The sequence below is a fragment of the Oryctolagus cuniculus genome, chromosome X (assembly GCF_051225735.1).
Source record: "Oryctolagus cuniculus isolate XC-2025 breed Fujian yellow rabbit chromosome X, ASM5122573v1, whole genome shotgun sequence".
Taxonomy (NCBI): Eukaryota; Metazoa; Chordata; class Mammalia; order Lagomorpha; family Leporidae; genus Oryctolagus; species Oryctolagus cuniculus.
The window spans coordinates 47,749,850-47,774,645 of record NC_142888.1 but is presented as its reverse complement, the minus strand read 5'-3'; the positions used below and the strand labels follow the sequence as shown (position 1 = coordinate 47,774,645).

Below are 24,796 nucleotides of genomic sequence, written 5' to 3'. Positions count from 1 at the left end.
GTAGCTGCAACCTCATAGGGTGTTGGTGGGGATTAAAAGAGATAATATATGTGAGAGCTGATGCTGCTGTACTAGTATCAGGGATTAAATGTTCTAGCCAAGTCGTTCAGCTAATGGAATATGATTTTTTCAGTTGACATATATTATAATTTCAGTAATGTGTTTCTTTTTCCACTTCCACTTGCTCTTTAATAGCAAAGGGCTTAAAGACATGGGTTTTTAGTTTCTCTGTCATTCCCTTCCTCAAGCTTCTCTTTTAAGAGTATTCAGTAAATATTCTGTAAATCAAATAAAAGTAGTATTCTGTAAGTAAAATGTGAACATGTTAGTAGAATTGATACTTAAAGGAATATCCATCTTCTCTAAGTGACTTCTTTTTTCTAAAGTGGAAAAGTAGATATGGAACTGGGCAAGAAGATCTGTCTCTATAGTACTGTACACTGGTAACAGCATTGTCAGTTATTCTGAAGTTCTTGCTCTCCCTGGCTCGCTGAGCAGTCTGTATCAGGGTGCCCGAACCTGGTGCTGTGAGCTTGAAACACAGAGGTAATTTGTACTTGCAGGGGAAGGTTGACTTTTGTTTCCTGAACATTCTGTTTTGGGGAGCTGCCCGAAATTACAGGAGCAGCTCTGAAGGCAGTTCTTAGTGATTTCGTTTTGAGAACGGAGAGTTATTTCACTTACGGGGACAGAATACAAGATGGATTCATTTACATATTAGAACTGCAAAGAAACTTTAAAATCTTCTGATCCAGACCCTGAATTTTACATAAAACTTCTTTTCCCGTGGTACAGCAGTGGTAACAAACTTATATTTCGGCCGGCGCCGCGGCTCACTAGGCTAATCCTCCGCCTAGCGGCGCCGGCACACCGGGTTCTAGTCCCGGTCGGGGCACCGGATTCTGTCCCGGTTGCCCCTCTTCCAGGCCAGCCCTCTGCTGTGGCCAGGGAGTGCAGTGGAGGATGGCCCAGGTGCTTGGGCCCTGCACCCCATGGGAGACCAGGAAAAGCACCTGGCTCCTGGCTCCTGCCATCGGATCAGCGCGGTGCGCCGGCCGCAGCGCGCCGACCGCGGCGGCCATTGGAGGGTGAACCAACGGCAAAGGAAGACCTTTCTCTCTGTCTCTCTCTCTCACTGTCCACTCTGCCTGTCAAAAAATAAAAAAAAAAAAAAAAAAAAAAAAAAAACAAACTTATATTTCTCCAAATCCATTCTCAGTTTTGTACTCTTTGAAACCTCAGCTCACACCCCGCAGTGCATCCCAGCTGGTTTATAAAAGAACTGGAAACTCTTCCCAGTTGTTTCACTTGGGCTTTGCAAACTTGTTTTACCTGCTGCACAACCTGGTATTGGCTCTTTTCCTCCCTTTCTGCTCTATTCATTGGCGCTAGGTCTGCCTCCTTAGCCTCCTTAGACTAAGATTTGTATTCAGTGGGCATGGAATCAGGCCAGGCAGCTAGTGTGAGCCAATGTGCATTTAGCACATTTGGTCCTTTTTCTAATTTCGTGAATGATGGTTATTATGTCCATTTCTTTGATGTGGAAATGGAGGCACTGAACATGGTGAGTGGTAAAGCTGAGGCTTAAATCTAAGTCCATCAAGTTAGGGCTATACCTCATTGAGTGGGGGACCTGTTTTATGTGAGGTGTTACAGGTAGCAATGAGTTGTGCTTATCTTTGCATCATTACTGTTGACTTAACTGTTTGAGTCTTCCTTGAGTTCTGTCTTTATCGCCTATCTCCCTTTTACTGAGTGAGAGCTGTTTTTGTTTTAATCACATGGGATCTTGCTTAATTGCTTTAAGTATAGTTTTCTGGGAGAATAATTATTTTCAAGAGAATTAGAAAATCTATTATCAGTGTGTGTCAACATGGATTTTGCCTTTATCTCCAAAGATGTGTGGTTAGATGCCATGACTGAGGGAAAACTGAATGCCACAGTCTTCACTGCAAGACATAGATGGTTGAGGGCAATTCTTCCTGTAAACTGGCCAGAGATTGCAGGGCTGTTCTCAATGTGGAGTTTGTGGAAACTCAAATGCTGCCTATGTTCCCAAATGCCCAAATGGGACCTAATCCAGAGAAATAAAAACCAGTGTTGTAGCAATGTAATGGATTTCAGGAGGCAAACAAGAACCCCCTTTAAGAAAGGACTCTGATTTATGTATTTATTTTTCAGACAGCCAGTCTAGCAACCCAGGAAAAACAGACCCTTCCAATTCTGGTTTATTCCTCCTTTTTTTCTGAAATATGGCCTCTGGGAATTTTTGTCTGCCACCAGAGGGCAGCAACAGAACAGATGAATGTGTCCCTCCATCTCTGCTTTTTGAGACAATGGGTTGGTAGGTGGGTACACACATAGGAGGGTACTGTAAAAAGTTCATAGCAAAATGGAATTTGATGCAAGAGTTTCTCTTGGTGCCAGGTTTTTCTTAATATGTGGAAAGTGTAGTATAAAAAAACAATGCATGACTTAAACATTTTTTGCGCTAATATAAACTCATACTTTTAATTCCATTTTCCGTGAACTTTTAGAAGTACCTTTATATGTCTGTGTACAAAATTAGGTAAGTACATATGTAAATATCTTAAAATATTACTTAATTATATACTTATACTTTATAGATTTTACTATACAGATTTATGTATTTACCTTTTAAAGTATATAGCTGATCTGTGTCTACATATGAATATTCATTTATATATATGTATATAAGGAGACCATGAAAAATTCTAATTAAGCCAAGTCTGTTTCATTGTCTTTAATTTCAGAAATTAAAGGTTAAATGAAAGGAGGTTTAAAATAGCATTTTTATTAATCTGTACATATGAGGACATTTTTAGAGTCTAATACATAGTTAGCTGGGGATTTGGCAAACATTTGCAAATGAGTCTTCAGAAAAAACTGTTTAAGTCTGAATATTAAGATCAAAGGGTAACCTGAAGAAAAATATCTTTGAGCAAAGAATTAAATTGAGAAATTTCAGATGTGTTCATTAGTCATAGTTAATCTTTGAACAAAAACACCAAATTTTCAACCCTGGCTAAGTAAAAATGATGTTCACACATCCTCCTAAAGTCCAGTTCTCTTAATGTTTCAAAGTAAGGTTAGGATGTGTTTGAGGTAAATAAGGGTCCAAGCCTATGAGATAGGGTGATAACTGTAGGAGACAGCTTTAAGATGGGGGTTTACCCCCAGTGTTCAGAGAGCTGAAATAGTTCCCATGAGTCACCTTCTGAATTATGTTCACCATAAGAATTATGCTCAGGATTCAGCAGTGGATGTGAGAATAACCTTTCCTTCCCTTCCTCTCTCCAGTTGACACTGTAAGAACAATAGGAAAAGTAATAGCATTTATTGAGAGCTTGCTGTGTGTCCAGCACTGTGTAACCATTTCCTATTCAGTTATTAGAACTGATTATTATCACTGAATCCTCACAACAACTTTATGGGGTAATCTCCCCAGTCTTACTTACAGATAAGCTGAGGCCTACATGAGTTAAGTTTGTCACACCATCATAAATTAAACATATGTCTTTATTCTCTTTTTCTAGGATTTTTGTTTCTGTGGGAAATGAAGGAGAGAGAGAGAGAGAAAGGAGGAGGACAGAGAATATAAAATCAGCCACTTTTCAGAATTTAAAAACATCTCATGATTATTGTCTTATCGTTAGCTTTTGCCTTTGCTGTTCTTATGTCAGTGGACTGAAGTCTCAGATTTGAACGCTAGAATCTGGATAATACAGTAACATTGAGATCAGACGAGTGTGTTAGAGAGCCAGATGGGTTTACTTTTGCAACTGTACTTGAAAGCAGTCTGGTGATGGTGCCAATAGAAATTTCTGAGACCAGGAATCAGTGGAGGAGCTTTGGGAGAGAGAGTGGGCTTTTTCTTTGCTTTGAGGTTTGGAGACTGATAACTAGGTTGGTGCTGCTTTTGGATTAAGACTGCTTACGTGTAACCCTGGAAATGTCCAGGCCATCTCTGTAGGCTCCCCAAATATCCTTAGAGGTAAAATATAATGGAAAGAATGTAAAAAAATAGCTTTGGAACCAGACAGTACTCAATGGACCTCATTGTACTGAGGTTGAATCCCAATTCTATCTTTTGCAAGCTGGGTGGTCTCAAACAAGCCAGTTGACCCTCCATCCCCCACCCCAGCCTTGTTTCCTTTGTTTTAAAAATGAGACTGATAATTAGACCTACCTCACTGGGTTATTGGGAGGATTCATGAGACAAATGTGTTAAGTATTTTTTTTTAGATGGTATATTGCCCACCAAACTTAAGTACCTCCCTATGCCTTACACCACCTGCCACCCCTTTTTGAATGGATGGGAGGTAAACTTTACTTTACTGATGATATTCTCCCATAATCCTTCTGTCTTAATACCTATTGAATCTTTGTGGTCAGAAGAGGATTTTTTTAGAGGTCCCTAGACCATTGTTTATTTATGGTTGTTAGGTGACAGAGAGAAACTCTTTACTTCTAGCCTAAAAACATCCTAAATTAGTCTCAAAGGAAAACACCACTTGAAATCTGCCATCACATTCTTAGTAAAAAACATATAATCCATAACCAGTACAGAGAGATATCCCTAATAAGTTCTGATTTCATTTTCACTCCTCTCTCCCCGATAGTCTCTCCACAAGAAAACTGACCAGGGCAGTAGATCATAGAGTATGCATTATAGACCTATTGAATGCACTCAGTGGGAGTATATAACTATTCCATACAGGATGTACTATGTTTCAAGAAGAATGGGTACCAGATTTGGCATTAGAATTCATGTATTCTAGTCTCAGTTCTATCATATACTAGCTTTGAGGCCTTGGGCAACTCACTTTGAACATCAGTATTTCCATAAGTATAATGTATGGGTAGAACTTGATAGAATTCTAGAATGTTATATCTAAAAAGACCTTAAAGACTATGTGTTGCTGATGCCAAAAATAGCCTTAGTGACAGCCCTCTTTTAAAAAATTTGGCTCTCGGTAACAACAGACGTGACATTTTCAAAACTCTGTACATACTCTAAGCAAACTTGGTGACACACTTGATGTTTAAACTGATCTGTGCCAAATGCTAAGAGCTCATTATTTTTGACCCATCGCCACCTTTGTTTCTAATGTAGTTCAGAGTATGGTTTTTGCTAATATAACCAGATCCCAGAAAGCCTAACAGCCTTAGCCAGAGAATAAATGGATACTTGATGGAAAGCTGGGATTCTTCAGTGCCAAGTATTGGGGCTTTGATTTATAGACAGGCAAGATGTTTTTTGGACAGTCTGATATTTGCAACTCTGAAATGGCATCTGGGGAGAATCTGGATAGTTGCTCAGTTCTGCCAAGATTTCCAAGAGTTAGAATGAGTTTGGATCTGTTGGCCTTTGGCTATTGGAAGTGACCATATTACATTAAGTTTCTTCTCTTTTGACACCTAAAGACATGACAGAGAAGAAAAGACATAGTATGTGACCAAACTCATGCAAGCATTCATTAACCCTCTTCTCAATGGCGGTGATCCCTCTCTTGTCTAGGTTTCAAAGCCCCACAAGTGTTATCCAGATTTAGGTGCCTTCAGAAGAGGAATTTCCAGGAGTTGGGCTCCTGACTATAGATCTGGTCAATAACCAAGGCCCATCAGAATGAAAAAGTACTCACACTGCTTGGCTATTCAGTTCTCTTAGACCAGGTCTCCAGAATTAAGCACAGCTAGCATTTACTCAGAGCCAACCAAATGCGCAGACAACAGCACTGATTTGGCCCCCACCCACCCCAGACTCCTCTCTGGCCACCTTCTGGAATTTTTTTCTCAAGTTACTACCAAAGACTGTGAAGCCCTAAGTGTTCTTCACCAGTCTACAGAAAGTCTACAGAAATCAGTCTGTCCTCTTTTTGGAGTTTTGGAGGGTGGGAAAATAAGTTCTGCCAGACACTGGTGCTACCCAAGGAATGTCTTTTAAACTTAAAATATTTTCTTCAGCACTGGCATTGTAGTGCAATGGATTAAGCTGCTGCCTGCAATCCTAGCATCCCATATGAGCACTGGTCCAAGTCCCGGCTGTTCCACTTCCTATCCAGTTCCCTGCTGATGTGCCTGGGAAGGCAGTTGAAGATGGCCCAAGTACTTGAGACCCTGCCACCCATGTGGAAAATCCAGATTGAGTTCCAGGCTTCTGGCTTCAGCCTGATCCAGCCCTAGCCATTGTGGCCATTTGGGGAGTAAATCAACAGATGGAAGTTCACTCTTACTCTCTCTCTCTAATTCTGCCTTTCAAATAAATAAATCTTTTTAAAAAAAGGTTTCTGTCATTGTTAAATACTAGAAAGAGTGTTAGCCTTTAAGTCAAATACATCTCAAGTCCTATCTTAGCGCCAGCACTTATTGTTAGGTAACCTTGGACAATGTACACTCTTTATCCCCAGCCAAGCATTTGGCCTAAAATCACCTTTCTAGTTTTCTCCCTAGTCAGTTGATCAACTCTGTCAATGAGTTAAGAATTCCTACTTAATTTTTCAGCTGTAGAAGAACCACTCCAGGAGTCCAGAGGAGGAAAATTAAGAGTATGTCCCCTGCCAAGTTCTAGTGATAATTTCTTAAACTTTTATGTTTCTAGTTTTTCTCTTCTCTTTTGACCCTGTGTCAAAGGTGGATAGAGGAATTGATTCTCTAATGTATTAGTTGATCAACCATGTTCTCTAAGCCCAAATTCTCTTTATAGAGAAAGGAATTTTTGTTCAGAGAAAGAAATTTGTGAAGTCAATAAATGAGTTAAGATATGTTAGAACTATAAATAACACATAACAAAGCCTGTGTAGCAATAGACTATGGAAATCAACTCTGACCTGTGGCTTGAACTTGGAAAAAGTTTGTTCCTCCAAAGTAATATTTTAGCTAGTATCCTAGGTCAGCAGCTAGTACCATCATTACGCCTTCTCTTGCTATTGCTGCTACCTCCCCTTTACAATGATTGCATGAGATGCAGGAGAGCTTATTTTATAACCTGTGTAAGCTGGTATTCAGCCGTGTAGAAAGGCCCCATATGCGGTGACTTTCCCATTTCTTTAGAAATTGTTTTTGCTATTTTCAAAGGGTACATGGTTATTCCTCTCTCAGAATCTTCTTTGAGTAAATCTTCCATGGATACTCAAGAAGTTAATAGGGAATTTAGTAGAGACAACTGAACTTCTTTTCTTGGGGCCTCTCCTAACTCCCTTTTGGCCTCTAAAAGATTTTTTGCATTAAAATTGGACTACCAAGACATATTGTGCTTCTCATCTCTTCCTTTCCTTACTCTTTTTTTTTTGACAGGCAGAGTAGACAGTGAGAGAGAGAAAGAGAGAAAGGTCTTCCTTCTGTTGGTTCACCCCCCCCCCAAATGGCTGCTATGGCCGACGCTGTGCTGATCCAAAGCCAGGAGCAGGCGCTTCCTCCTGGTCTCCCATGCAGGTGCAAGGCCCAAGCATTTGGGCCATCCTCCACCGCTTTCCCGGGCCACAGAAGAGAGTTGAATTGGAAGAGGAGCAACTGGGACAGAATCCAGTGCCCCAACCTGGACTAGAATCTGGGGTGCCGGCGCCGCAGGCAGAGGATTAGCCAAGTGAGCTGCGGCGCCGGCCTCCCTTCCTTACTCTTAAGAAAAGTTATAGAATTGTCCCCAAATTTTTCTTTGCAATCTCACTAGTGATAGCTCTACATTACAGTTCCATTTTTAAGGCACTGATAATATCCATTAAATATCCATTAATTCAATAAATACCAAATTCTTAATGCATTCCAGGCCCAGTTGTAGGCATTGGGAGATATACCTTAAAATAAAATAAAGACCCTCCTTTCATGGATCTTGTATTCTACTGGGGAGAAAAAGGCACTAAAAAACTCAAGATATTTATCAGGTGGTAAATGCTTTAAAGAAAAATAAAACAGGGTTAAGGGGTTTGGTGTTTTACACAAGGCAGTCAGAGAAGGCCTCTGTTATTGTGACATTTCGACAGTGAACCAAATAGAGTAGGAGTCCAAGTCATGGTGACTACCTTGGGAAAGAGCAATTTTGTGAATGGTGAAAACCAAGTGTAAAGGTCCATAAGTAGAAGTATGTTTGGCATGTTGAACAGCAAAGCGATCAGAGTGGATGCATTTGAGTGATCAAGGAAGATTATTTGCTCCATTTGTCTTTCCAAGGGGAATAGCAGTAACACATAGGCTTAAAGTTCATCATTAAAAAAGAGATGTGAAGTGAGGCTTTTGGAAGGCCTGCAGAATAGCAAGAGAGGTAAGTGAATTCTTCCTACCACAGTTATTGCCAATATTTCCGCATTAAAGCATGGCCCCAAGGTTTACATCTGTAGGCCAGCTCTGGGAATGATGTTGCAACCATGATGACTGTAGGGTTATGGAGGCCACATTTTGATTTTAGAGAGGATGCACAATAGGAATTATCCCCTCTGCTTTTCTGGACTTCTCTCACTGAAAGATAATGTGTTATTAAGCCCACCAAGCACCTTCTCTGAGCCCTATCTACTGGTACATTGGCAGGACTGGTCTCAAAAGGCTCCTGACCAATAACTCAGTCTACGTGGGGGTGATAGGACCTGCAGACAGCACCCTGTCCAGCTGGAATTGGCAGCTCTCATTATAAACCCTGGAAGTCACAAAGCCCATATCCTTATTAAGGACTTTAGATCCTTGTAGAAGAGCAGGCTGTCAGGAAGGGGCTTTATCAATGACAAGTGGATACTTTGTGTAACCAGGAAGGAAGTAAGATCATCTAATGTGACAGAGATGTTGAACAGCCATTAAGTCCACATCCCCTGAGTTTTATAACTTATAATGACTTCACCCACTTTTACTAAAATCTCAAATATTTCTCTGTTCCTTCCCCCTCTCCTTCTGAATATGTATATTTCCTTCTAACTCTGTCTCATTCCAAGGAAATGTAGGTTTAAGTCCCTTTTAGGGTAGGTAATAATTGTAATCATTACCATTTATTGAGTGCTTAGTATATACCAGGCCAAGTTCTTTGTATATATTATGGCATTCAGTTATCGCAACAACTCTATAAGGTAGATCGTATTATTATTTTCATTTTGCAGCTGAAGTTTGCAAAATGCAAATTTACCCTCAAGTTTGAGACTCATAGAGTTTGAGTACACTGCCCAAGATTGCACTGCTAATAAGTGACAAGGTCACAGTGCACTGACTCTGATTCCAAGCTGACTCTTTAACCTCTGTGTTATACTCTTTCTTCCCACTTCCCGTAAGAGTGAATAGTAAAGAAAATATGGCACACATACACACACACACACACACACACACACACACAATGATATATTATTCAGTCATAAAAACAAATGAAATCTTGTCACTGCAGCAACACTGGAGATCATTATGCTGAGTGAAATGGGCCAGACACAGAAAGACAAGTACAGCATGTTCTCATTCATATGAGAAAGCTGAAAAAAAGTTAATTTTATAGAAGTAGAGAACAGAATAATGGTCAGTAGAGGCCAGGAAGAACAGCAAGGACAGTGGGAGGTTGGATATGGATAGCAAAATATGGTTACATAGGAGAAATAAGTTTTACTATAGTGCATTAGAAGTTCACAACAATTTAGTTCTATTTTTTTAATTTTCATTTCATTTGAAAAACAAACACAAATTCACACACACATACACAGAATCTTCCATCTACTGGTTCACTCTCCATGGTGCTTGCAACAACAGGATGGGGCCAGGCCAAAGCCATGAACCTAGAACTCAATCCCATGTTTCCCATGTAGGTGGCAAAGACCCAAGTACTTGGGCCATCACCTGCTACCTCCCATGGTGCACATTAGCAGGAAGCTGGGGTAGTAAGTGGAGCCTAGGCTTGAACCTAGACATTCTGATATGGCATGTGGGTATCCTAAGGAGCATCTTAACTGCTGCACCAAATGCCAGCCCCTATTATATATTTTATAAAGAACTAAAAGAGATGGGGTCTTCCTCTCTTGGAGCACCCCTCCTGGCTGCTGCAGCAAGTTTCTGACTTAAATAAATCTTGCCTCTCCTCTCTCTCTCTCTCTCTCTCTCTATATATATATATATATATATATATATCTGTCACACACACACAGAACTAAAAGAGAGGTGTTTCATACTTCCCAACACAAAGAAATAATGACTGTTTAGAGTTAAATGTTAATTATCTCAAATGTGATCATTACTTATTACATACATCTATAGAATTATCACATTCTATCCCATAAATATGTACAATTATTATGTGTCAATTTTAAAAAGCTCTTTTATTTAATAGCCTTTAAAGGGCCTGGCAGCCAAGATTCATCCATTCATTCTAAAAACTGTCATTGAGCTGTTGCCTGTTATTGGATGTCCTACTAGGGCTTAACTTCTAGACATGAATAAGGCAGAAATCTCTGTTGTCAGGAAAGTCATGGGGCTCAGTAATTAGGACCAATTAACACTTAGAATGCAGTGTGATAACTACTGTGATAAAGACGAACATTGAATGTTTTGGAAGCACAGGGAAAATGAATCAGAGAAGGCTTCATACAGTGGCTAATGTATCAGGTCAGAGAAACATCGAGAAGCAGATTAATTAGGGTATAGGCTGGCTTCCTGTAACAGAGATCCTCCTGCACCACAGGACTGTAGAATGAGGCTTAGGTAAGATGGAAGTTCATGTATCTCTCATGTAAAGTCTAGAGGTGAATGATTCAAGATTGATGGGCCAGCTCTACCATTTTCACCATTGGACTTTAATCTCTGGATCCGAGATTGCTGTTTATTTGTCTCCATTTACTACCTAGAGAGAAAGAGAAATGAGAGACTGAAATGTAGACAGGTTCTTTTAAAAAACATGATCCAGAAGTTTGTATACATCAACTCCACTTGTATTTTATTGTCTAAAACTTAGTTACATGGCTTATGTAGCTACAAGGGAGGCTGGCAAATGGAGGCATGGGATCCTGGCTAAAACTCAGGGACTTCTATTAATAAAAGTAAGAAGAAGAGGATGGATGCTGGGAGGCAATTAATAGCCTCTGCCATAAAGGGGGAAGGTGTTTTAGACATGGCCATCTCTACATACACACAGCAATGAGAAATCAAAGAACTAAAGTACCACAAGAAACCAAAGAACTCAATAGTTCAGAGACTAACAATAAATCAGTAATAGCAGTAGCGTGGGGTGTGAATGAAAGGAATATGGTGAATATAGGGTAACAGGGTCTGGAGATTGGTCAGATTATGTGTGTGCTGACCAAGGAATTTAGACTTTGTCCCGAGGATAGTGATGAGTCACTGAAATATTTTAAGCAGGGGATTAGCACTCTTAGATTTAAGTTTAGAAGGATTACACTTTCTGCACCAGGCTAGAAAGATTATAGAGTGATGAGAGACAGGATGGGAGATGATTGTGGTAATTGGAGACATGATGAGGCTCTAAACTGAGGTAGTGGCAATGAGCAGAGGGAGTAGATTGGAGACATATTAAGGAAGCATAAATGCTAGAACTTAGTGACTTAATGAATGTGGCATGTGAGAGAAAAATGCTAGTACAATAATTTTCAGATTTCTGTCTTGGACATTAGTATTGTTTCATGTAATAAATAATACTAGGAGAAGAATTAAATCTGTTTAATTCTGCAGATATTGGGTTTGAGATACCTCTGGGATATGCAGATAGCAATACTGAGCAGGCAATTAGATTTATTGGCATAGAAACCGTGGGGATATCTGATAGTGCAAGGTAGATTAGTGAGATCATTAGGTAACTGGGACCACACTCCTGGGGAAGATCAAAATTTGGAGGGAGCCAATGAAAGAGGCCAGGAGGTGTCATAGAATTAGGAATAGGATCATTCGAGAAAGTAAAGAGAGAAGCACTTTTAGACAGAGAGTGGCTCACTGGGTCAAATGCTGGAGAGTCATGATAGGGATTGAAAAAGTGTTCCTTGGATTTAACAATTAGGAGGTAAATGATAATTCTTGTGGAAACAGAAGACCTAATTGAGGAGCAAATGGAAGATGAAGAACTGGAAGCCAAACTGGCCAGGAAGTGAAGAAGAAAGGATGTATTGTTGAGAGTGGTGGGGTGTGGTTTTAACTGGAGAGGCTTAAGTTAGTTTAAATGCCTTTAAAAAACATTAGAGTAACAAAGGAGGTGAATGATGGAGGAAGGTCCCTGAAGAGCCAGAAGGAGATGAGATAGGATCCAGAGATCCAGAGCACAGGTAGAGGTGCTTTCCTTAGGTAGAGAGTGAGGAGGAGAAAGGGTAAGTTTATCTATGTAGATGCCAATGTGTTTGTTAGTATTGAAATGTGGAATTTTACTTCTGTTGACCTCCCCTTTCTGTGAATTATGAAGTGAGACTGAGAGAAGGGTGTCTGGGAAGGAAGGTCCTATGATGAATGCCTCAGCAAGGAAGGGTGCCATCTAGCTGGGCAAGGGGAAATAATGGAGATGATGAGTTTGCCTCCATTAATACTCACCTTGGTGCAATCAGAAGAGATTGTTGGATGGATGGATGAATGGATGGATGGATAGCAGTAAATATGCTAAATATGCATTCTGTTTTCCTTCACTCAATTTTTCTAAATTATTTTCAGAAATTGAGTTTGGGATGAAAATTTTCTTGGAGCCAGTATTCATTTAGTAATCATATTCCCATTTGCTTTTCCCATTTATTTTGCTCGAGCAGGATTTCTCAACCTAGACACCATTTTGATATTTAGTGCCAAAAATCTTTGTTGTGAAGACTGCCCTGTGTTCTGTAGGATGTTAAACAGCATCCTTGGCCTCTCCCACTAGATGCTAAACTCCCTCTCACAGATGTGAGAATAGAACATTTCCACAGACTTCATGAAATGTGCCCTGGGGGATTAAATTGCCGCTAGTCGAGAAGCTCTATTCCAGACCAAATGGAAAGGCTTTGCAGAGAGGGAAGGTGGATTCATGCTAGAAAGGCACTTGAACATTTTTCAGTGCATTGTGAAAATTATGCTTGAAGGTTTAATTTAAATATACCTGTTTGACAGATTACAAAATTGAGGCCCAGAGAGATTAAATGACTTACCTAAGGTGACACAGGTCATAAGTGACAGAGCTGAGATTTGAACTCAGATGTGTTAGATATCTAAAATTTAGAGACTTTTTAGAGCTTTCTTCAACAACATTTACTACTTACCTTGTAATTTTCCAGGGACATCTTTTGCCTTGGAATTAGGATGTTTATGTCAGGGCTGCTATTATTTTGCATGATAGCTTCTGTATTTGTATTTTGGTTAAGAAAGCCTGTTTGGGACAGTTTTAAATTTTATATTAGAAATATAATATGGAAAATTGGTCATCCATTTGTAAAATTATCTTTCTTTCACACCACACCTAGAAATATATTCCAAGCAGAATATATATTGAAACATGAAAAGAATAACTTGGTAGTTACAGAAAATATTGGAAAGCATTTTGTCATCTTAATATAGAGATTCTTGCTCAGCAAATATTTGTGAGGGAACAGGCACTCCTAAGTCTGCAGGAGAATATGTTGTTATTTTTTTTTTTCTTAAACAGCTTTATAGAGGTAGACATATTTACAGTGTTTGCTTTTAATAATTTTTGTATATGCATACATCATCACTACAATCAAGAAAATAAACAAATTTCATCACCCTCAAAAATCTTCTTGTCCCTTTGAAGTCCTTCCCCTCTCACCACCCCACATCCCTGCCAGCTTCAGGCATCCACTGATCAATTTGCTGTCAGTATGGGTTAATTCCATTTTTCAAAGTTTTATATAAAAAATGCAGTCATATAGGACATATGTGTGTGCTTGTATGTATGTCTGTGTGTATATCTTCATGTGTGTGTGTCTTGTTTTTTTCATTCAATGCAATTTTCAGATTAATTGAACTTGTTGCATTAATCAATGGTTTATTCCTTTTTATTGCTGAGTAGCATTCCATCATATATACACCACAATTTGATTACCTATTTGCAAATTGATGGGCACTTTTGTTGTTTCCAGGTGAAACTATTACAAATAAAGAAACTATGAAAATTTTTGTAAAAGTCTATGTGACTGTTTTCTTATACTTTGAGTAAATATGCAGGAGTGCAGTGAATAATCCATATGATAATTACATGTTAAACTTTCTAAAAATTGCTCAACTATTTTCCTAAGAAACTGTATCATTTAACTTTCTTGGAGAGACTAAAATTTATATTAATTCTTTATATGTGTAACAGAATTCTCTAGTTAAACCATCTGGGTCTGGTGATTTCTCCTTTGAGAGTTTTAAAACTGAGTTCAAAATTATTAATGATTATATAACAATTTAGATTATTTCATTTGGTCATTTAAAAAAAATATTCTAACATTGTACCACTTTACATTGTCACCAACCATGAAAATCTTAATTCCTCCATATCTTTCACAACATGTGTTGTGGGTTAATCTTTTATTAATATACCTGTTTTCAAGAAAAAAATAGTATATATCTGCATGTCAACATATGACATAATTGTGGCAAAATGTTAGAAATTGTTAAATTTTCATTAAGCATGAAAGTTCTTAAATTTTAAAACTATAAAAATAAATTTGTAACATGAGATTCACAACAAGAAAAACAATTGTAACCATTCTAATTAAGTATGCAGTGGCATCTCATTGTGGTTGTAATTGGCATTTCTCTAATGACCTAATGATGTTGAACTCTTTTTATGTTTGCCATTTTGTATATTTTCTTTAGTAAAGTGTTCAAGTATTTTGTCCATTTTCAACTGATTTATTTGTTTTATTACTAAGTTTTGTGGGTTCTTTGTATGTCCTGGATACAAGTCTTTTATCATATATATGATTTGCAAATGTTTTAACTGAGCCTGTAGCTTCACCCACTCTCTTAACAATGTGTTTTAGAAAAGCACAAGTCTTTTAATTGATGAAATCTGATTTATCAGTTCTTTTCTTTTGTAAACACTACATCTAGGAAATCTTTCCCTAACCTAAAATCACAAGAATTTTTCTCTTCAGTGTTATCTCCCTAAATGGCCACAATGGCTAGAGCTGGGCTGATCTGAAGTCAGGAGCCAGGAGCTTCTTCTGAGTCTCCCATATGGGTGCAGGGGCCCAAGCATTTGGGCCATCTTCTGCTGCTTTCCCAGGCACTTTAGCAGGGAACTGGATTGGAAGTGGAACAGCCAGGACTCGAACTGGCACCCATATGGGATGCCAGTGCCAAAGGCAATAGTTTTACCTACTATTCCACAGCACCAGCCCAACATTTCTTTTCACACTAATGATTAGAGTTGATTTTGTTATTTTCACTGCCTGAACAGTGGCCCCTTTCCTCTTGCACCACATATGAGTGTTATCTGAAAGTGTATGTACTCAGGCTAAAATTGGTTTCTCCAGAGAGGAAGATTCTAACATACACATCAGACACTATACAGGTTGAGTAGCCCTTATCTGAAATGCTTGGGATAAGAAGTATGTCAGAATTCAGATGTTTTAGATTTCTGGGAATATATATACATACAAATACACCCATACACATACACATGTATATACTCTCACACACACACACACAAAATGAGATATCTTGGGGGTGGGATCCAATTCTAAACATGATAGTCATTAAATTTCATATACATCTTATATACACATGGCCTAGAGGTAATCCCATAATTTTATACATGAAGCAACATTTCTTTATACTTGTGGTGTCATTTTGGTACTGAAAATATTTCTGATTTTGGAGAATTTGGAGGACTTGGGATTTTGAACTTTTGGATTAGAGATGCTCATCCTGTATAAAAACTCAAATCACAGCTCCTCCTGTACTCCTGCAGCACTCTTTGTAACATCCAAGGCAGTTTGGTTTCATTTTTAATTCTATTTTTTATTTTATTTAATTGAACAGCTAATACACCATGGTATGAAATTTTAAAAGAATGAAATCACATATAAGAGAAAACCATGTCCTTCTTCCCTCTTTTCTCCAACTAAATATTAATCATGCCTTGAGACAAAAAATAACCATATTCTTTGGTATCCTTTCGGAAGTATAGAGCACATGTGTATATGTGTATGTAGATGTGTTCAGTTTTTCTCCACATCCCACTCCAACCCACAAAATGAACTTGGACAACCCATTACACTTGATTTTTTTTAATTTAATTTTTTTTGCAGGCAGAGTGGACAGTGAGAGAGACAGGGAGAAAGGTCATCCTTTTCCGTTGGTTCACCCCTCAATGGCCGCTTTGGCCGGCGCACCGCGCTGATCCGAAGCCAGGAGCCAGGTGCTTCTCCTGGTCTCCCATGCTGGTGCAGGACCCAAGCACTTGGGCCATCCTCCACTGCACTCCCAGGCCACAGCAGAGAGCTGTCCTGGAAGAGGGGCAACCGGGACAGAATCCGGCGCCCTGACCGGGACTAGAACCCGGTGTGCCGACGCCACAGGCGGAGGATTAGCCTATTGAGCCGTGGCGCCGGCCATTACACTTGGTTTTTACCACACCCTGGGAAGTAGGTGGTGCTATCCTGTTGTTACAGACAGTAAGGGAAGCGGTTTGCTTAAGGCTTCCCAGGCAGTAAATAGAAAATTCAGGATAGATGTTGTGGTCTTTTTTTAAAGTTGTATTTTATTTATTTACTTGAAAAGCAGAGAGAGAGAGAGAGAGAGAGAGAGCGAGCAAGCAATCTTCGATCTGCTGGTTACTCCCCAAATGGCCACAGCAGCCAGGTCTGGGACAGGCTGAAACCAGGAGCCTGAACTCCATCTGGGTCTCCCACTTGGGTGGCAGTGGCCCAGATACTTGAGCCATCTTTCATTGCCTTCCCACATGCATTAATAGGAATGTGGATTGGAAGCAAAATAACCAGGACCAGAACCTACACTCTGATATGGGATATTGGTGTTGAAAGGGCACCTTAACCTCCTACACCTCAGTGCCGGCTCCTAATGTTGCAGTCTTGTGTCTGACTTCTCTCCTCCATGTTGAGAAGTTCCAGGTATTGTGCTTTAAGCATGGAAGGATCTCTAAGCCCTTTGCTGGTGGCTAGTATGATTAAGTAAATCTCTTCAGTTTCTTTAGCCATATTGGTGGTTGTATGGCAGTCTCTATATGTGATGCTGGTTGGCACCAACTGGTAGGTAGCACTGGAGAGACAAAAAACTTGATCTAATTGTTTCCTGGATATCTTCCTTACCCTTCCACAGATCTACTTAGGCCCACCCGAGGAAAGTGCTGCGCCCCCAGTGCCTCCACCTCGGGTGACAGCAAGAAGGCACAAACCAATCACAATTTCAAAGCGCTTGCTGCGAGAAAGGACCGTGTTCTATACTTCTTCCCTGGATGAAAGTGAAGGTTAGTACCTTTAAGTGATCAGACACAAAGGGGATATCGAAGTGCAGAGGTGCAGGGGTGGCTATTTTTCTCCATACAAAGGTAGACCTTTCCTGGTTTTTGAGTTTAAAAGCGCCAGGGGAAGTAAGCTTTATAGTTTGTGCCCAGAGAGGGAATTAATCATTTGGCATTGAATAGTATGGGAATGAGCTTGTAAAGGAAGCTCTATGATCTCTTATAAGGCCAGTGGAGGATCCAAGATGTTCTTAGATCTGTATTTTCAATACTTTGAAGTGGGTGAGCTAGGTGCTTTCTGAATGTTTGAGATTTGAAATTCAAATGGGGCTAACAAGGATTGATTGAATAGCTTCTGTGGTCCAGATGCTGTGCTGAATACCAGGTGAAGGGAAGACTGCTTCCCTGGCTTCAGGGAGCTTACAGGGTAAAGGAAAGCAGAAATGTGCATGAATAGATGTCATCCAGTGGAATACTTGTTGGTACAGAGACTGCGCCCATTCTAAATGAGCCTCTGCCCCTACTACTCCACTACTCATCAGACTCAGCTTGTAAGCACCTTTGATTCAGCTGACTAAATCCCCCTTCTGGAAATGCTGTGTTCACTTGGCTCTCAGGACACCTCGTTCCATCTCAGTCCCCTCTGCAGGTTTTCCTTCTCTCCCCCACTTACGTTTTATTATTTTTTAAAGATTTATTTACTTGTTTGAGGGGTAGTGTTATATATAGAGAGAGAGACAGAGAGACAGAGAGACAGAAGGAGAGGTCTTCCATCTGCTGGTTCACTCCCCAAGTGGTCATAATGATCACAGCTGGGCCGATCAGAAGCCCGGAGCCAGTAGGTTCTTCCCACTTGCTGAAGTTAAGAACTTTGCAATCATCCTTGATTATTCTTTTCCCCTTTTCTGTCACATCTGATCCATCAGCAATTCCTGTCATCTCTACACGTACATTGTGTGCTAAATCCCTCTGCTTCCTACTGCTACCACCCTGTTTGAGCCATCATCATCTCTTCCCTGGTATCCTTGCTTGCCTTCTTACCTGCCTGAATCCATTTTCTATAGAAACCAGCAGAATATACGTCCTTTAAAAATGTAAATCAGATCACATCATTCCCACTGCTGCACGTTTTTAGTGTCCTCTCTTGACACTTAGAATAAAACTTACAGCATAGTTGTTAAAATGCCATGTGGAATCGCAGTGTCTAGATTTGAGTCCTGGCTGTGCTCCCTCGGAGACAAGAGGTGATGGCTCAAGTCATTGCATTGCTGCCACCCACATGGGAGACCCAGATTGAGTTCCCTACTCCCAGCTTCAGTCAGCCCCAGCCCCAACTGTTGCAGGTATTTGGAGAATGAACCAGTGAATTAACAATAGCCTTTGCATTTGCTGTTCTCTTGGCTCTAAATACTCTTCCTTCAGGACTTGACAAGGCTTACTCCTTCATTCACGTGTCTGTGAAGTGTCATCTCCTCATAGATAACTTCTCTGAGCACTCTAGTTAGTTCTTTCTTTTCCTTCAGTCACTCCCTAGCCCTTTACACGGCTTTATTTTAGTCATATCACCTGCTATTATTTGTTCACGTGCTTACTATCTGCCTTTCCCTTTAGAAACTGAGATTAATTTTATTACTAGCCCCTAGAACAATTATTGGTATATATTGAATGAGTTGGTAAGAATTTATAGAATGAAGAAATGCATGTATTTAGGAATAAAGAGGTTTAAGGGATCACCTCTTTCATAAAAAATGTGAACTGGCTTTCAAGAGAAAGTGTAAAGGAATATTGAGTGCCTGCTCTCCTGTTCCATGATCTCATTTTTACAGAAGAAGCTTTTTGTTGTTGTTTGTTTGTTTACAGTCTCTCAAAATATCAGCTCTATGCCAGCAGAAACTTTTGTCCATATTGTATCCATAGCAACAGCACAGCACCTGGCACATAGTAGGCCCTCAGTATTTAAGTGCAATACATGAACGAACTGGGTGTTAATAGACCTAAGGCTTCTGATGAAATTAACATCTCGGCTGCTAGCATGCTGAGTAACTTGAGCTAGTCACTTCACCTCTTTGGGTATCAATCTTCCCCTCTGTGTGATGAGGGCTTTGTGCCAAAAAACTCTCCAGTGACATCACTTAGTCTAGACATTTGTATTTTATTTTTAACTTCTTTTAAAACTGCTATATAATTCACATGCTATAAATTCACTCTTTTAAAAGCATACAGTTCAGGAGTTTTAGTGTATATTGTGCAACTGTCTTATTTCAGAACATTTCCATCACCCTAAGAAGTTCCACACCTTCCACTTCCCTCCTTTCCCCAACTCCTGGCAATTAATCTACTTTGTGTCTCTACGAATTTCTCCATTCTGGATGTTTCATATGAATACGATTATATAATAATATATTGTCATTTGTGGCTGGCCTCTTTCACTTAACATTCTGTGTTCAAGATTCATCCATGTGTGTGTATTCAGGACTTCATTCTTTTTATTGCCAAATAGTATTCCATTGTATGACTGTAGCACTTTTTGTTTATTCATCAGCTGATGAAAACTGGAGTTATAGTCAGTTTTTGGCTCTTAAGAATAATGCTGTTATGCACATTCATGCACAGGTTTTTTTGTGAATATCTCTTTTTTATTATCTAGGACTGGCATTGCTGGGTCACATGTTCACTCTATATTTAAACATCTGAAGGATGACCAGGCTGATTTGCTGCACCATTTTGATTTCCCACCAACAATGGATGAGGATTCTAGTTTCTCCACATTCTATCCAATACTTGATATAGTCTTTTTGATTTTCATCATCCTAAGTGGGTGGGAATCCATGGTCTCATATAATTTTCAACATTCAGTGTGAAGTTGATATTTTGAGCTGCATTTAAAAAAAGAGCTTTGTTCATTTATTTGAAATTCAAAGTTACAGAGAGCAGGGGGAGAGAGAGGGGGGAGAGAGAGATGTTCCATCTTCTGGTTCACTCCCCAGATGGCTGCAACAGCCAGGGCTGGGCCAGGCTGAAATCAGGAACATAATTTATCCAGGTCTGCCACATGGGTGGCAGGGGCCCAAATACTTGGGCCATCCTCCACTGCTTTTCCCATTACCAGGGAGCTGGATGGAAAGGGGGAAGTCAGGACTCAAACTGGTGCCCATAGTGGCTTTACCCACAATCCCACAATGCATTTTATAGTGAAGAGTGAGTAATTTACTCAATTAACACAGCTACTAAATGACAGAATAGAAACTTGTATCCATCTATCTTATCCCAAAGTTCATTTGTCTGTTATAATATCGTGCTTCCTAAAACCTGTCTGAGTGCTGTTCTGGGAAGGAAGTAATCCTTCTTACCACTGTTCTTCACTGGCAGCATTTCATTATGTTACCTCCAAACTTTGTAGGTATATAGTACGTCAGTAGCTTCTTCCACCATAATCATGGGACTACTTCACCTCTCCATATCTAAGCCCTGTAGATTCCATCTGTAATAGCTCTAGCATCTGTCTCTTTTTGCTGATGCTGTTCCAGTTTGGATCCTTCTCACCAGCACTCCCCTAGGTTCTCCCCACCTGCCATCTCTGTGGTACAATCTACTTTTCATGAACAACTCAAAGGGATTGCTAAAAGCACATATTCAGTAATTCCTCCAAAAAAGTCATTATCCTCTTGTGGTCCAAAGATAAAGTTCATTTTCCTGAGCATGGCTTTCATGCCCTTCGAGGTACAGCCCCAGCCTATCTTAACAACTTCATCTCCAGCTACTTGTCCCTTTCATCTTAAATTGGCTCCTGTGCTCAAACCAAAGTTTTCATTTTATTTTATTAAACAAACTATGACCTTTCACTTTTCCAAGTTGCTCTTTGTTTGAAATGTTCTTCCTACTTTTCTTTATCTATTGTAATCCTTCAAGACCCAGCTCAAGTTACCTCTTTCAAAGACCTTCTCCCACTCCAAAGGAAATGAAATCAGCATTTGAAAGAGATGCCTGCATGCCTATATTTATTGAAGCACTGTTCTAATTAGCAAAGACATGGAATCAATCTAGAAGTCTATCAACTGATGCCTGGATAAAGAAAATGTGATATAGATATAGATATAGATATAGATATAGATATAGATGATGAAATATTACTCACCCATTAAAAAGACTGAAATCCTAACGTTTGCAATTAGAGATAGATCAGTATGTTAAATGAAATATGCCAGACCCCAAAACACAATATCACATGTTTACTCTTATTTGCATTAGTTAGTATATATAGAGAGTATAAAAATTGTGTAGATTTCATATCATTTGGTATATAGTTACAAATATTGCTTCACTGAATCATGATATGTAAATGTCAAAATGTTCTTCTTTCCAACATAATTGTCATGAGTCCCTCACTGTGATATTAATACCTCTCTTCAAAAAAAAAAATACTATACGTGTCTATATTTGAAATAATGTGACAAAATGCTTGAAAGTTATAAAATAATAATTTAAAAAATTTTAAAAAAGGGTGACCTTCTCTAACCATTCCACACAGAATTAGTACTATATTACTCCTAACATTTGTTGGCATGATTGTACCTAGATTATAATCACAGATCTTTTTCTCCTGCTGGAATAGTGTGTAATCTCTCAACACTTCCTCTTCCCACTTTCCCATATATAGAAGAGAGACCTTCAGTTTAAGGCTTAGCTATCTGCCTGTTTGTGGGACTTCCCTGACTGCTCCAAATTCACTCCCAGTTCCCTGCCGTTTTTGAGGCCAAGTTGGTTGTTTTCCTATGTAAATTGATGGTGAGTTTGAGAAAAAGTTGCTGACAGGAACTTTTGGCCTGTGGAATCAGACTTCAAGATTTGAAACCTGGCCCTGTCATTTACTAGTTTTGTGACATTGATTCCCTCTGTGCCTTAGTTTCCTTGTCTATAAAATGGAGCTTTGTAAGAGTTTGTTGCTTTATACAGTTGTTTTAAAGGTTATGTAAGCTAATCTGGCACAGAGTAAGTGCTCAAATAATGGTATATGTTGTCATTATTATTATTATCATCATCATCTTTGCCACTATTGTTTTTATTCAGCGGTCGTGAGAACTTAGAAATGCTTTCCCTGGCAGAAGGGCCTAGTGTCAAAGTCACCACTGCTTCTGTCGATTCATTGCCTCTATTCTGGGCTAAGAGAAGATCCTTTCCCACGTGAGAAGGCAGTGGCCTCTCTGAGACCGCATATACAGGCCATCTGATTAACACTGGACATTTTATTGAGATGGGGATGATACTGTTATGGCCGATAGGGAACAGGCAACTCCCGTTGTCTCCTCTGCAGGAGAGCAAGGTTGGAATTTCCAAGGGTATTTCTGCCAGAAAAAGAAAATATTCAGATAGGGACATGGAACTGAGGTATCTGTCCTGAAGCATGTGGAGAAAGGAATCCAAGCCATCATATACTTTCACTGTTTTGCAAGAGTAGTGGCTGTTGAAAGACAACCTCTGCCACAGGCATATCCTGGGAGCCAACTGATCAAGTTACATGGCACTCTTAGGCTTATGTCCCTGACATTACTTGTGAACGTTTCGCAAGCTGTTGCTTGACTGCTGCAGTCTAAATGCAGTTGTGTTAGGGTTAATAAAAGAAGGACTCTGCATCTACTCTGGACCAGAGTAGAGAAACTATACAGGCACTTCCTTGGACCCAGCCTCGTTAGCAGTGGCAGCAGCAGTTCTGGACACATTTTCAAGAAGAAAACTCTCTGGGGGAAGCCTTCATAGTAAGGCATTTCATATGGAAATTCTTGCCTCATCGCCCAATGGGAGCATAATAATACAAATTATAACTACTAATTATTTACTAATTATTGAGTGTCTGTTATGTACCAAGTACTGAAATCAATTTACCATCTCCTATAACCCATACTACAATATCATAAGACAGATACTTTATTATTCTAATCCTCATTTTACTAATGAGAAAATGGAGATATAGAAAAAATATGGAACTTGTCCATGGACCCATAGTTGGTAAGTAGCAGAACTGAGATTCAGACCTGGCCACCTGGTTCCAGAGCATGCATTGTTTTTAACACCTTATTATGAAGTATTTCAAATATAAACAGAGGTTGAACAAAAAGTCTAATTAACCTCCCATTTCAACATTTGCCAGCACCTGTCCAGTCTTGTTTCATCAATACCTCTACCCACTCACCCAATCCAGACATCATGTCATTTCATTTATAAATGTTTTAGTATGTATCCCTAACAGATACTCTTTTCAAAGAAAAACCACAATATTATCATCATACCTAAAGAGTAAAAACAAAAAACGCGGGGCTGGCATTGTGGCGTAGTGGGTTAAGCTGCCCCCTGCAATGCCAGCATCCAGTGTGGATGCCAGTTCAAGTTTCGACTGCTCCATTTCCAATCCAGTTCCCTGCTAATGCTCCTGGGAAAACAGAAGAAGATGACCCAAGTGCTTGTGGCCCTGCATGCATGTGGAAGACCCAGAAGAAGCTTCTGGCTCTTGGCTTCAGCCTGGAACAGCCATGGCTGTTGAGGCCATTTGGGGAGTGAACCAGTAGAAACCAGTAGATGGAAGATCTCTGTCTCTCTCCTTGTCTCTGCCTCTCTCTCTCTACCCCACCACCACTCGGTAACTCTGCCTTTCAAATAAATAAATAAATAAAAATTTAAAAAATGGTTCCTTAACATGAACTATCTAGTTGGTTTCCAAATTCTTCTATTAACACACTGAAACATCAGGATCCAAGTAAGATCCATGTATTACAGTTGTTTGCTATATCTCTCAGATCTTATTTTGCCAACCAGAACCTGTATTCTTAACTGCTACTCTAGGTCTAAGTTTTTCATTACTAAGGAAAGTGACAATTTCCTTACAGGAGGCTTTCTCAATCTGGGGTTCATTGACAGTTTCAGGGAGCTCTGTGAATCACTTAGTATTCAAAACTTTGATTACATTTGTATAGGTTAATTTTGCCAAGGAGGGATTCCCTGGTTCTCATGAGGGTCTCAAAAGCTTTAAGTAAGATGCAGAACCACTGTTAAATGCATACTAGTATCAGGGAAAAGCAGACCACAGAAGCTAGAGCAAAAACATAGCTACTTGGGGGACTCTTTCTGGGACTGGTGAAAGAAATTAAATTCTGTTATATTTATTAAGCTGACATTTCAAGGACCTTATCAAATTACTTTTGTGAGAGTTAGTCAAGAATTAACTGTCTTTATTTTAAAAGCGTAGAATGTATAATTTATTCGTGATTTTAAATCTCTTCTGAATTATGTATCCCTTTGAATATTGTGGTTTACTGATTGTGGTGATGGAAATTGTATTCAGATCTTGAATTAAAGTCTCTTCCTGGATGGCACCTGTGGTTCCACATGAATTGAGGAGGGTGGTGACTGGCTTTGTGAGATATAGTTGATTTGTGC

The 24,796-nt window shown here is 39.5% G+C and overlaps 1 protein-coding gene across 3 annotated transcripts in view; it reads left to right on the top strand.

Moving 5' to 3' along the window:
• The window catches only part of OPHN1 (oligophrenin 1), a 360,994-nt gene that overhangs the window by 317,689 nt on the left and 18,509 nt on the right, over positions 1-24,796 (top strand). For all 3 annotated transcript variants that reach the window (XM_051827157.3, XM_089324107.1, XM_089324108.1), the window contains one exon: positions 17,227-17,374. In XM_051827157.3, coding sequence (XP_051683117.3) covers positions 17,227-17,374 — 148 coding nt within the window. The remainder of the gene's footprint in view (positions 1-17,226; positions 17,375-24,796) is intronic.